The sequence below is a fragment of the Sus scrofa genome, chromosome 1 (genome assembly GCF_054392235.1).
Source record: "Sus scrofa isolate SSC_HxYL_T2T_F1_AM1 chromosome 1, Sscrofa_HxYL_maternal_Yorkshire_Landrace_v2.0, whole genome shotgun sequence".
In the NCBI taxonomy this organism is placed as follows: domain Eukaryota; kingdom Metazoa; phylum Chordata; class Mammalia; order Artiodactyla; family Suidae; genus Sus; species Sus scrofa.
This window is the reverse complement of record NC_139383.1, coordinates 155,870,066-155,884,204: the sequence shown is the minus strand read 5'-3', so window position 1 is coordinate 155,884,204 and position 14,139 is coordinate 155,870,066. Positions and strand designations below refer to the sequence as shown.

Sequence of the window (14,139 nt, the reverse complement as noted above, 5' to 3'; positions counted from 1 at the left end):
TACTAGTATTCCTGGGTAATGGGAATGCAGGATGTGGCTCAATTAGACTTTTAAAAAATATCTCTTGCTTGAGTCTTTTACAGAAGGAAAGCATTCCTGTATTGTGAAATTAGGGGAGAAAAAGAAGAATGCAGAGACAGCTGGTTGGGCACTGACAACAGAAAGACATGAGGGTGAGAGAGAACTCTCTGGAAGCTCATCATGAATAGGCTGTCAAGGGAGGTGGACTCAAAGCTGCCTGTATAACTTGTGGGATCCAGTGCACAGTGAAAGTACAGGACCCTCTGTTCAAAAAGCAGAAAAAAGTATCCTTAAAGGTACATATAGTTCATATAGTTTTATCATTTATCTTTACATTGGACTAGTTTTTTTGTTTTTTTTTTTTGGTTTTCGTCTTTGTTTTGGTTTGCTTTTTGCTTATTTTAGGGCCACAACTGCAGCAAATGGAAGTTCCCAGGCTAGGGGTCAAATTGGAGCTGCAGTTGCTGGCCTACACCACAGCCACAGCAACGCCATATCTGTGCCACATATATAGCCTACACCACAGCTCTTGGCAATGCTGGATCCTTTAGCCCAGTGATCAAGGGCATGGATTGAACCCACACCCTCATGGATACTAGTTAGGTTCTCAGCTAGATGAGCTACAATGGGAACTCCTCAGGCTAGTTTTAAATGCAAAGATGAGAACATTTAACTTGGGAGTTCCTGCTGTGGTGAAGAGGGTTAAGGATCTGGCATTGTCTCTGTGGTAGTATGGATTCAATCCCCAGCCTGGTGTACTGGGTTAAGGATCTGGCATTGCTGTAGCTGTAGACTAGGTCACAGCTGTGGCTCAGATTCAATCCCTGGCCTGGAAAACATCCATATGCTACAAGTGTGGCCAAAAACAGTTAAATTGTATGAGGAATTACTTAAATTATATAATTCCTATTTCCTGGTTTGTCTCCGGAGTTTGTCCCTTAAGCTGGCCAGAAGACATAATTACAGGCAGACTTAGAAAGGTCTGGAGGAGAGAGGACCCCAAACAGGGACAGATGGGGGAACAGCCTTGGACCTGGGAATAATCACAGGCAGAACAGTCCCTCAGGGGTTCTGGGGGTCCCATTTGCCTGCTAGGCCTACCAGAACCCTTTTGTCACAAGCCGCCTGACCCAGATGCCCTGGCTATGCACAAGGTCTGGGGAAGTCAAGCTCCTCGCCTGCTGCTGCAGCCTGTAGCAACCCGCAGCCACCTAAGATCCTTAAACCTCCATGCTGGGAAGGCTTGGTGCCTGAATGGGGGCCAAAAGAGAAGCTCCCCTGCCAAGGTGGGAAATGGTGCTGCCTGCCATCCAGGCTCTTAGATCTCACTGGATCACTGTCAGGGACAGAGGGCCAGGATTCAGGAGTCATGGAAATGGCAGCACTCCCCAGGGAGGCACAGGGGACAGAACCAATGTGATTTGAGGCTCCAGGTCCCCAGTGTGTCTCCGTTGTCCCTTGACCCTGACTTAAAAAGCATAAATCCAGAGTAAATTCATAAAGTCAAGACATTACTGCAGGGCACATGCCCCAACTGCTGGCACACCTTTGAAGGTAGCCTGGGTGGGGTCAGGATTTTACATTTTTGTTTTTCTTTTTTCCTCTCTTTTTAAGATGGGAGACACTAGGGGAAGCTTGAATTCAGAGAGGTAGACTCTTATACCTGAGCGAGGACAAAGATGATGGCCAGACAGAAGGGATTGGGGTGGGGAGGGGGCATCCCCCAGATGGGATTCCCAGCCCAGGGGGGAGGGAAAGAGAGAAGAAAAGCATATGTTTAAGGTAGGTGTGTCATATTTGGCAGGAAGGGAAAGGAGTTTCCATTCCTTAGTTTCTTTTTTTCTCTGTGAATTATTTGCTTGGGCTGGGGAGGGGGTCTTTGAGGGATCATTAGGAGAGTGTAGAAGATGGGATGCAGAAGCTGTGAAGGAGAAATGAGTCAGAGGCTTGACCTACAGTCCAGCTAAGTCATGGATCCCATGGAATTAAGGAGTTTCCATTCTGCCTGGTTGTGTGACATTCAGGACCCTAAAAAGAGAAAGCCCTAGGCAGAGGCAGGATGGCCCCCTTCTTCCTTAGGAGGAACTCTTCTTAGGAAAGACTATACTTTATTTTGAACTGAATAAAAAATGCCTTGTTTTTAGTGTTTACATATCCTTTTGTTGTTGTTGTTGTTTTCCTTTGTCTTTTTAGGGTCATACCCATGGCATATGGAGGTTCCCAGAACTGTAGCTGCTGGCCTACACCACAGCCGCAGCAACATGGGATCTGAGCTGCATCTGTGACCAATACCACAGCTCACAGCAACGCCAGATCCTTAACCAGGGATCGAAACTATGTCCCCACGGATCCTAGTCAGATTCGTTTCTGCTGAGCCACAATGGGAACTCCTACATGCCCTTTTAAAAAATGAAATTATGTTGGTGATAGTAACATTCTTTTAGTTTTTTTGTGTGTGGCAAAACCTTTGATATAAAATTTACATTTTATATCATAAACTCCCATAATGTTTGTTTTTAAATGTCTTTACTTTGCAAAATAAAATAAGATTAAAATCTGGTCATCCTATATTGTACCCCTAAATTTTTTTTTTGAAATGTTACTGATCTGTGAAACCTAGAAACTTTATGAGCCTTAAAGAGCTTTTCCTGGAGTTCCTGTCATGGTGCTGCGGAAGCAAATCTGACTAGGAACCATGAGATTGCAGGTTCTATCCCTGGCCTTGCTCAGTGGGCTAAGGGTCTGGTGTTGCTGTGAGCTGTGGTGTAGGTTGAAGACACAGCTCAGATCTGGCATTGCTGTGGCTGTGGCGTAGGTTGGCAGCTATAGCTCTGATTTGACCCTAGCCTGGGAACCTCTGTATGTTGCAAATGCAGCCCTAAAAAGCAAAAAACAAACAAAAAAAAGCTTTTCCTTATTTAAAGGGTGTCATACACCTTTACTGGCAGAAGAAAACTGAAGCAATTTATACAGTTTTTAAAAATATGGCACAAGAGTTAGATTGGAATTATTTATTTTGTTGTAACAATACTTTGATAACGTTCTCCTAATTCTAGTATTTTGTATATATATTTTCTTCTGTAAAATTATCTAGATTGTCTCATTTTCTGCCACGGGAGCTTTATTTCCCCTTTGTGTTTCATGTGTAAACTCACAGCTCATACTAAAAATAACACATACGCTTTTCTAAAGATTTTTTTTTTTTCGTAATGGAAACATACTTATAGAAAATGTGGGTATGGATAAAGTTGTTTGTCTGGGCACAGCGGTTTAAATAAATTGTTCTAAGATTTATAAAGATTTTGCACACATAGTTTTTTTTTCAGTCTGCGCCACAGACACCAAAAATCCCACAGGAAGTTGTCTCATAAGTGTTGTGGTTTTTCAGTTTCCTATTCAGATTGCATAAAATGATGAGAAATAAAATAGTCTGTGCAATTGAAAGATTCTTGGTTAAGCTTTATTGTAATTCTAAATGAGAATCTCAATTTTGCTTTTATTTCTTCCCATAAAATTTATCTAGAGGAGCTATAACCACATCCATATGTATGCATTAAAGTTATGGTATAATTTGAACATTTTGGGAGTGCTCAGTGGATAAACTCTTGATTGTTAAAGGGGCAACTATATGAAATTTTGCTTATCAGTTTTTTTGTTTGTTTGTTTGTTTGTTTTTTTAGGGCTGCATCTGTGGCATATGGAGGTTACTAGGCTAGGGGTGGAATCAGAGCTGCAGCTGCTGGCCTGTGCCACAGGCACAGCAATGCCAGATCTGAGCGGTGTCTGCAACCTACACTGCAGCTCACAGCAACACCGGATTCTTAACCCACTGAGCAAGGCCAGGGATTGAACTCCCATCCTCATGGATACTAGTTGGGTTTGTTACATTATAGCTGAGCCACAAGGGGAACTCCTGCTTTCTGCTTCTTATCAAAGCATCTCCCCCAATATAAACCATAGGAATGGAGATGTGTTTTTAATTCTTGACAATGTTTTACCTTTATTTTTACAAATGACAAAAATTTTCTCGATTCTCCAAAAAAAGGAGATACATAAAACATACATTGTACAACTAAATTTATATATTATAAATACCATTAAAAATTTAAAGATAGTATTAGTCATTGAAATATTTTTATTAATGTAGTTTTTAAGGCATTAGCATTCTCAATGTGAAATTTCTTGCTGATTTTATTTTTTTAATCATGGCAAAAGTAAAATAAACTAAAACTGTAATCAGATGTGTTAGGTCTTTGACAAATCATTATTTAACCTAGTATTTAAATTATATACAGGAGGCTTGGTGAAAAGTATCACATGAGGAAAGACGAAAGGTCTGAGTGCATTTGTAGATACTGTTTCCAGGTTTAGGTCTATTGAAGAAGCAAGTATTACTTCTAGGCAGGTCACACTGATTGTGTATCTTATTAAATGGAAAGACTAATAAAGATGATATGGAAGGTCTTCCACAGCCACCTTTTAAAATATACATAATATTGCCACAATTTTTAAAAAATAGCATTTGCGCATAAGGAAATTTTAATTACAGTCTTTTTTTTTTTTCTTTCTTTTTAGGGCCTCGTCCGTGGCATATGGAGGTTCCCAGGCCAGGGGTCAAATGGAAGCTGTAGCTGCCGGCCTACACCATAGCCACGCCAGGTCCAAGCTCCGTCTGTGACCTACACCACAGCTCACAGCAATGCCAGATCCCTGACCTGGTGAATGAGGCCAGGGATCGAACCCGCAACCTCATGGTTCCTTGTCAGACTCGTTTCCACTGTGCCAGGATGGGTACTCCTAATTACAGTCTTAAAAGAATAAATAATACTTTGTTCAAAAGCAAAAGTCACATACAACAAGACTTTAAAACCAAAGTTACTTCAACCATTTCTGAGGGGGCTGGGAGGAGAAAGGAATAACGGTTTGATTTGCAAAATGCTTTTTTCTCAGAACTTCTCGTTCAGATATAACTTCACATTGCAAAATATATGGTATTTTACTTTGAAATTTTAAATGGTATTTATGTACAAATATTCTTTAGCTAAGCTTGATCTTTTCATACAATTAAGTTCTAAAGAGAACACCATGATTTAAAACCTGACGTTTACACTTTGTGTGCATTTCTTGTGTACATTTTGTGGCACTATACTAGGTCCTTTGAGGACAGTAGCATTTACAGCTACTGAGAATTCCTGACATCTGTGTAGAATAGCAAGGCTGGGAATGGTTTCCTGCATTTTCCTTGGTGTCCAAGGAGGCGGGCTGCATGGGGGTAAGTTGGAGCAGTGGCTGATGGCGCTGGGCTGGGGACTGAACTTCGTTAGGCCTTCTATGCTCCGCGCGAGCTGGAGGCACTGGGTTTAGGAATTCACTCAGCACTAAGAATTTTAGCATTGATGCCAAAAATATGCTTTTGACTTCCCAGGCTACCGGCCGGACAAAGAAGTTTGGGATCTGCGTGGGAGGGTCGAGGTACTACAGTGCTCTGGGGTCTTTCTCAAGCTCCTGCCCGGGGACCAGGACCCGCTGGCTTGTCAAGGACACCCGTTCTTCTGACCTCGTCAGGAGCCCCTCAGAGATGAGGCCCGAGCACGCCGGACAGCTGTAGCCATCTGCCGGGGGTGTGGTGTGCGTGCCGGGCCCCGCGGCTTGATGAGCAGATGCGCACGTCTCCGTCCCGGGTCGGAAAGGCTGGGTTCGCAGGGGCTTTGCTTCTTGGGGGCGATTTCGGCGGGACCTGCGATAGGAACAAACAGGAAAACCCGCCAACCGGCGGAAACTCCGTTTGCCAAGTTACTTCGGAAACTGGGCTTTTCCTTCCGCAACAGGGGTCGCATCCGGACAGGAAGCTGGCCAGGCTGCTCGCCCCGCGCCTCATGGCCCCGCCTCTTGCCCCGCCTCACGGGCGGCTCCGCCCCCCGCCGGGCATGCTCAGTGGGCCGGGCCGGGCCGGGCCGGCAGGTTTGCGTGGCGGCCAGCGGTTGCCGGCGCCGGCTTGCCCAGCCGACGCCACGTCCCTGGCTGAGGCTCGCTCCCGAGAAGTTACGTGCTGAAGCTGTTTCCGAGGAGCTAGTGGGCGGCCGAGGCCTGGGGAGCCTGACGCCCCCAGTGCTGCCGAGTGGAGGGAGGGCGGCCGTGCGGACGTCTACTGCTGCGGCGGCCGCGCTCGGAGGTTAGGCGCCGGCCCGGCGCGCCCCGCAGGGAGACCCGGGCGGGGCGGGCGCTGCGCGGACTTTTGTCCGAGTTGAGTCCCCTCCCTGTGGGCCGGGCCTCTTCGGCGCCCCCGCCCCAGCCCCGCTCGCTCCCGGGAGATGTTTATCTGGGCTGTAGCGTGAGGAGCTGGCGGCTGGTGGCGCGGAGTCTCGGGTCCGAGGAGCGTCGCGAGGCGCGGAAGAGACAAGATGTCCGCCAGGGCCGCGGCCGCCAAGGTGAGTGCCGCCCGGGGCGTCCCGTCCCTTCCCGCCAAGGGTGTCCTGCCAGGGGCAGCTCTCCTCCCTCTCCCCGCCGCTGGGGCTGGGCCGGGGCCGGGCCGCGGGCAGGTGCATCGCGGCGGCGTCGCTGCCCGGCTCGGGCTTTAGTTCTCTGGGAGGCGGACGAGTGGCGACGCGCAACAGGTCTGGCGCGGCGAAGCTGGACGCGGGGAGCGGGTTCCGCGGCCCGGTGGGCGGAGGTCGGGGTTCGTGTGCCACCTCCCGCGGCCGCTGGCTGCTGTCTCTGCAGGAGTGGTTGGTCCCTGGCAAACCCTGTAGTTTCGATCTGATGTCACTGTTGTTGGAATGCGCGCGCCAGCGATAAGGATTGAGACGGCAAACACTCGATTTGTGTGCAGTAGGTTGGGGTTTTTTTCCCACCCTGCTTGTTTAAGGTAACGTTGAAGATAATCTCAACACTTTTTAGAGTTTAGTTTCAGTTAAACTTTCAAAATTAACACAAAATACCTTACAAATGGACAGTGGGGTGAAAAATACTAGCACCTGTGGGTTCCTCAGAAAGTAGCGCCTTTTCCTATCATTTTATCCACGTTTTGATTATGCCATTTTCTCAGTGCTTCAAAACCAATTTGTATTTCATATTAAGAAGCTTAAGTTCATAAAAGTCAGTTAACCGTCTTTTTTTTTTTTTGTACATGGAATAGTACTGGCCCTTTGAAACAATTGGAATAATATAGAAACGTGAATAGTAAAAATTCTCTTAAAAATCAGTTCTGTGGTTCAACCAGTATCAAAGTTAAGCAGGTAGTAGTTTTATTTTCAAACAAAAAAAACTTTTGAAATGTTTATTCATAGCATCTGGGACCAGGTATAATATGGCCCTGAAGTTCCTGAACTCAAGACCTTTTTTCTGGCTGGCAGAAGTTAGTGATTACATTTAGTAGTGATTGAATTCTTTTAAGGAATTTAGTGTTCTTTCTTTAAGAAAACTTTCATGTGTATTTTTTGACCATATATTGATGAAGAACATTTGATCTCAAGATTTAGAATAAAAGGCAAAATTTTGCATGGGTTTGAAAATAAGCTCACATTTATCTTTTCTGGAACTTAACTTTCCTAGGAGGAAAAGCTTTGTTTCCATATTACAGAGTATCACTTTGTTCCTGTAGTGTGATCTCTAACACTTGGTATCGAAGATGACACACTCTCAAAAGATTATTTCAGTTTTCAGTGGATTGCCATAGTAAAATGATTTAAGAGGAGTCAAACTTTTGAATTGTGGTATTGAGATTTTATATTGAAAAGGCATATTGCAAAGGATTGCTGGTTAACTTACACATTACATTGTATGGACATTTGCATTCTTAAATATTTATGAGTAAAATGTGAGCAGAAAGCTTTAAAAAAATGCTTTGTTATGGGGCCATTGTTAAGTCTTATCTAGAGCAAGGCAGGACATAAAAGGTGAAATGAAATAATATTCAATCAACCAAGTCATATTACATTTTTTTAAGGTGATTAAAATGCTTAATAGGAACATATCATGTTTTTGTTTCTCCTACTTCTCAATTTAAAATAAATGAAGACATTAATTTTCCAGTTTGCCTTTGTTTTTAGCGTAATGCTTTGTAGAAGAACTCTTCCCTAAGCCCATACCTTTGACTCTATATTTTTTGTAATGGTTGAATATTTTTCCATCCCATGAATATGCTGCAGATTGTTATTGCCTTATTGATAGACATTTAACTTGTTTCCAGGATTTTGTTATTGTAATAAGTAGCTTTAGGTTTTTATATATGCGCTTGTATGGTATTACTTTATGTTGAATTCTTAAAAAAGAAATCCAGGTCAAAGGGTATGTGCATTTAAAATTCTGATATATGTCACTAAGTCTTTCTCCGAAAAGGTTTTATCTAGGAATAAATATAACAATCGTTGGTAAATTACCTGATTTTAAATACGGACATAAAACCTCAATAAATGAGATAAGAAAATATATTTTCTCAATGAGGAAGGTCACTATTATTAAATATAGCAAATTTCTTTGAGTTGATGTTTATACAGTTACAAATAGAATTCCAGTGTAGTATTGTAGAAAACTTGACATATTGATGAGGAAGTTTATCTGATAAGCTAAATGACAGCCATGAAATTTTGGAAAAAGAAGACATTAGAAAACCTGATGTGTTGTGAATTCAAAGTAATTTAAAGCAGTCTTTTTACCTCAGGAATAGTCATTGGAATTACAGAGTCCAGAAACGTCTGTGTGTTTATGAGCTTTTTGTGATTATGGTCATCAGCATTAATGTGTGTGAAGTATTGTTCTAAGTGCTTACATGAACTAATTGAGATTTACTTCTCAGAGTGTCCCTATGGAGTGAGCACTAGTTATCTGCAGTTGATGGATGAGGAAATTGAAACACCAGAGAGATAAAGTAATTTGTCTAAATTCACTTAGCCAGAAAGAGGGAAAATTAAGAATAAATGAGTTCCCATTGTGGCTCAATGGTAACAAACTCGACTAGTATCCTGGAAGACGTGGGTTCAATCCCTGGCCCCGCTCAGTGAGTTAAGGATCTGACATTGCCTTGAGCTGTGGTCTAGGTCTCAGACGATTCTTTGAATCTCGAGTGGCTGTGGTGTAGGCCTGCAGCTGCTGCTTTGATTCGACCCCTAGCCTGGGAATTTCCATATGGTGAAGGTTTGGCCCCAAAAAGGCCAAAAAAGAAAAATGATAAAAAAAGTAACATGTTTATTGAAGAAAGAGTGGGTTATTCAATAAACAGTGTTGATTATCCTTTTAAAAGAGTTAGTTTTCTGCTTTAGTCAATTACCCTCTCCTCCCAATCATAAAATACTGAAAGAAAACGTAGGATGCTTTTTAAAAGATATACCCGAGTTGAAAAGGGTTTCTCTGTGCATGGTATTAACTTAAGTAATAAAGGAAAAGTTTTTATATGTGTGAAATGATGTACATCTGAATTTGCAAATGGAATATTATATTTGAAAATTGAAAACGAGTTTGAGGGTGGTTTTCTGCCTCACCAAAGAATTGTTTAATTATGTGAGAAATGGTATGAATAATTGTTAGGAACATTTCCGTTGGTTGAATCACAGAAAGTGGCTGAAAGAAGTTCAGTAGCTTCTGGATTTTCAAGCTGTTTCACTTTAGAGGAAGCAATAATATTTAAGATTGTACTATTACACGTGCTTATTAGATTTTTCTGCTTAAAAGTTTCCATTATGTCTCAGAAACAGAATTTTTTCCATTGATTATTTCTAAAATTATAATGTAGCTTAGTATGGAAATTATTTACACCATTTCTCAGGAATTGATTTATAGTATCAAGTAAGGCAGAATGGACTTGTCTTAACAGCTGAACATTTGAAAGTTAAAAACTACAGTACAGCTCAGTGAACAAAACTGATTAGTCCTTATAGATAGGAATTGTGCTCTGAGTGGCAGTTATAACAGTTTAATGTTTTTGCTTAATGATTAGTGCCTCTTTGCTTCATACTGCTTTAAAGGTAAACTAAAAACTCACTGTGCTTTATGAGAATTCACTTGATGTATCTACTATCTTTTAATGAGCTTCACTCTAGTAATATTTTTCTGTACCTGCCAAGCTGTACAATACTTGTTTTTTCACTAGAAATATTTTTATGGTATTTAAGGCAGGCTTTTAATTTTTTTGTGTTGGCATGTTTGACATTGTAGACGCTTGTGGTTAAAAGTGTCATTTATGTACTTGATTGCTAATCCTGACTACGTTTACAACTCTTAAGTTCATTTTAGGATAGCTCTATAAGATAGGTACTTAAAAATTCAGCGTTTTCCCACAGATTGTGCAGTAGCACAGATTGCACTACAGTTAGGAAAGATCTTTTCTTTCTGTTTTTAAAATACTGATAGTTTTTGTGTTAGGAACTTTCAAACTTTTATGTTGTATTTAAGAAAGTCTCAGCTGCCCATTGATTGCTGTCAGTGGGTGAGAGGCGGTTGCCCACTAACAAATAATGAGGTTGAAACCAGTCTGTGGCTTTGAGAGCTGTTATGTAGCATATATAGCACCATTTCCTGTTTGGTTTGAAGGAAAAAGATTACAGTAGTTTCACTTTTTTTTTTTCTCTCAGTCCCAGTAACAGTGTACTGGTTCTAACTTTTATCTCCTATTGAATCTTTTATTCTATTTAGAGACCACATGTAAACTCAGTACAGTTCTAAGAATAAAACTGCCTGTAAACAAGATAGATCACCATGCTGCTAAGGAAAACATCATTAAAAGTAATTTTGGTGAAAATTTGGAAATGTAATCCTTCTTATTGACAGAGCTCTGAAATGATCAAAATTTAGTCCAGCAGAAGACCCTGAGTCTGGCTGCAAATCCAAGTAGTGTGGAGCCGCCCATCCTTGACAGCCCATTCACAGCTCTTTCTGGGCTTGGTGTGGATGCACACTCCATGTCCGACTGAGCATTGTAGGGATGAAGACCAGCCAGTGGAATGAACAGAAGTAGTTTTTATTAATAGAGTTTTTGATCGGATGTTAAGTTAAATAAAAGATAGTTTATGTCTAGTATAATATTTCTGAAATATTTGTCCAGAACTTGCTTTGCATCTCTGAATTTTGAAAGACAGTCCTAAAAACCTTCTCAGTTTAACAGTTTTTAATCTTGTATAAAGAGATAGACATTGGGACAGTTTACCAAATTTTAAATTTAATCTAAAATTGGCCTGTTTTAGTACAGTATTTCTAATATAAACCAGCAATAAATATAGGCCTTTTGCTACCTCTGACCTAGAATACTTCTTAACTTATTTATTGCGGAGAAGAATGGCTTCAGGTTACTCCTTCGTGGGTTAGCCAGGTGCTTGATTTCCATTCCTCTTTAATAATAAGTATATGATGAGTACATGGATAGGAAGTTTCATTAATATCCTAAAAATAGGTGAAAACAATGGACACTGAATGATTGACTACCGCATAGCACTATTTTAACATTAGAAAACCAATGCTGCAAAAATTTGTACCACCAAACTCCATTTGAGATTTAATAACAAGCCCTATAACACGTGGAGGGTTAAATACTGACTCTCGGATAGCCTTTAACTTTGGGATAGATCAAAAGTTAAGTTTTCATTTATGTCGTAGGTGTATTTCAGTTATATATATTACAACAATCTCTTTCATGCTGGTAGACGCTGAGAAATGAGTTGACTGATGTGTGTGACCTCAATCATTCTAGTTTATTGAGCCCAGAAGGGAGGTAAAAAACAGTGAATATTACTTTGCATGGATACTAATAAGGAATGTAAGATTAGCATATACCTGGCTTAATTAATAAAGTTTTGTTAATTTGTGGAAATGTGTTCTGTTTTTGTTTTTCAGAAATAATATGCATTCCCAAAGAGTGGAAGTTCAATTTTTTTTCCTGGTTATTTTAGAAATTTTCACTCTCGAATTGTTAGTAGTAATCTTTTGGATGTGTACACAGTTTCTGATAACTGAATTAACTTACGGTTGCTCTTTTTTTTTTTTAAATATATATATATTTAAATATATATTTGTTTTGTCTTTTTACCTTTTCTAGGGCCGCTTCCCACGGCATATGGAAGTTCCCAGGCTAGGGGTCTAATCAGAGCTGTAACTGCCCACCTACGTCACAGCAATGCGGGATCTGAGATGAGTCTGCAGCCTACACCACAGCTCACGGCAATGCCGGATCCTTAACCCACTGAGCGAGGCCAGGGCTCGAACCCACAACCTCAAGGTTCCTAGTCGGATTCGTTAACCACTGCGCCACGACGAGAACTCCAACTTATGGTTGCTCTTAATTCAATACATAATTCTAAAATTCAGGAAGGTGTCAGTAATGACACTGTTTTCATTAGCTCAACAAGCATTAATCGAGCACATTTTGTTTTAGATCACTGTCTTTTAAAAGCTTACCATTTCTAGATGCTCTGTACTCTCATAATCAGTTGTGAAGTATGTAATTCGTCTTTAAGATTCAAAGAATTTGCATTGTTTACTCTTAAATAACAAGCACACTTAAGGTCGTCTTCTAATAACATAGTATATCTGGTATGCTTTTTTGGCTAGGGAAGGTGGTGGAATCCTGTCTAGAACCTGGGCTTGCTATAAGACCAGTTTCTGCATTTTCCCTTGTTTATTTTTGAAAAATGTTTCTATCAAATCTGGATACATTTGTGTAACAGTTGTATGCATGCATTTGGTAAAAGTATCTCAAAAGGAGAAAAAGGTTAAGATTTATAAAGTAATTAGAATTTATTTGTATACTTATAAGTTGTGAATATACCAACATGGAAAATGGACAGTAAGCTGGCTGTTAATGTTGTATTTAGGATCAAACAAGCTGTGAAAAAATAATCATTTGGAATTTTGAAACTGTATTCTGCATTTAACAAATGTTTATTGCTAGTCTAGAATGTTCTCAGCATGGAGCAGTTAACATACACCCAGAGCATTTTATTTGTGTGGGCAGAAAGCAACAAATAGAATACTGTGGGTGATGATAAGTGCTAGAATCCTGAACAGGCCATTTCTGGGTCGTAACCTCCTTTTCCAAAGATTACAACTCTCTTGTCTCCTGAGTTACCTATTTTCTAGTTTTTCTTTATAGTTTTACTGCTCATTTACACATTCCATAAACACTGTAGTTTTGCCTGTGAACTCACAAACAGAATCTTCCAGGGTGGATTTTGTTGTATGTGGGCTCAGCATTATATTTGTGAGATGATCAGTTTTGTGGGTAACAAGTTCATTAGCTTTCATTGTGTTCTTGGTAAAATTCATGCTGTTTCCATTTTAGGAGGGCTTACTGTCAGACTGACTTCTGGAAAACATAGTTTGAACTAGACTTTTGTGGGTTTTTTTAGAAAAACTTACCTGAGGGGCAAGAATTAGCTAAGTGTATGGGCTAGTCATTAGGATACTAACAACTATGTGAAAAAGAGTAAGCTGGTTTTGGTTTTCCTATGATGTTTTACCTTGAAAAGTCAGTTTTAATTTTGATGGCATTTTGTAACTAACCTTATAACTAAGGGCTTAAAATCCATTATCTTTTAAGTGTATTTTCATAGGTATCCATTTATCTGACACTGATCAGACCAGTTAAAATCATAATGGGGAGAAATACGTGCTTTGGCAAAAACATGTAAATACAAGTGTACTTGTCAAAGTATAATTGTAGTAAACTTTTCCCAATGTTGTCATGTGAAAGAACTTAGGAAGATTTATTTACTGTGGTTTTTTTTTTTTTTTTAACAGTGTTAAAAATGTTGGAGTATTTAATTAAACAAATGTATGCCAATTCTTTTTTTTTTTTTTAAACAGCTGCACTTACAGCATATGGAACCTCCTGGGCCAGGGGTAGAATTGGAGCTACAGTTGAGGCCTATACCACAGCCACCGCAACACCAATCAGAGCTGCGTTGCAATCTACCCTGCTACGCATGGCAACACTGGATCCTTAATCCACTGAGCCAGGTCAGGGATTGAACCTGCCCTTCATAGACACTGTTCCAGGTTCTTAACCCACTGAGCCACAATGGGAACTCCAACCCATATTTTGATGCTGTATTTCCTATGGAATCAGAAGACAGTGGCTGTGGCAAGCAGATTTACATTCTAGTTGTAAATATGAGCAATGTGTATTAGTAATAA

General features: G+C 40.6%; 1 protein-coding gene across 14 annotated transcripts in view; it reads left to right on the top strand.

The window, feature by feature from the left end:
- TJP1 (tight junction protein 1) overlaps positions 1-14,139 on the top strand; it is a 264,401-nt gene that overhangs the window by 130,388 nt on the left and 119,874 nt on the right. For 6 of the 14 annotated variants that reach the window (NM_001444406.1, NM_001444405.1, NM_001444403.1 and 3 more), the window contains 1 exon segment: positions 5,981-6,449. In NM_001444406.1, coding sequence (NP_001431335.1) covers positions 6,423-6,449 — 27 coding nt within the window. In that variant the 5' untranslated portion in view covers positions 5,981-6,422. 14 annotated transcript variants of the gene reach the window in all.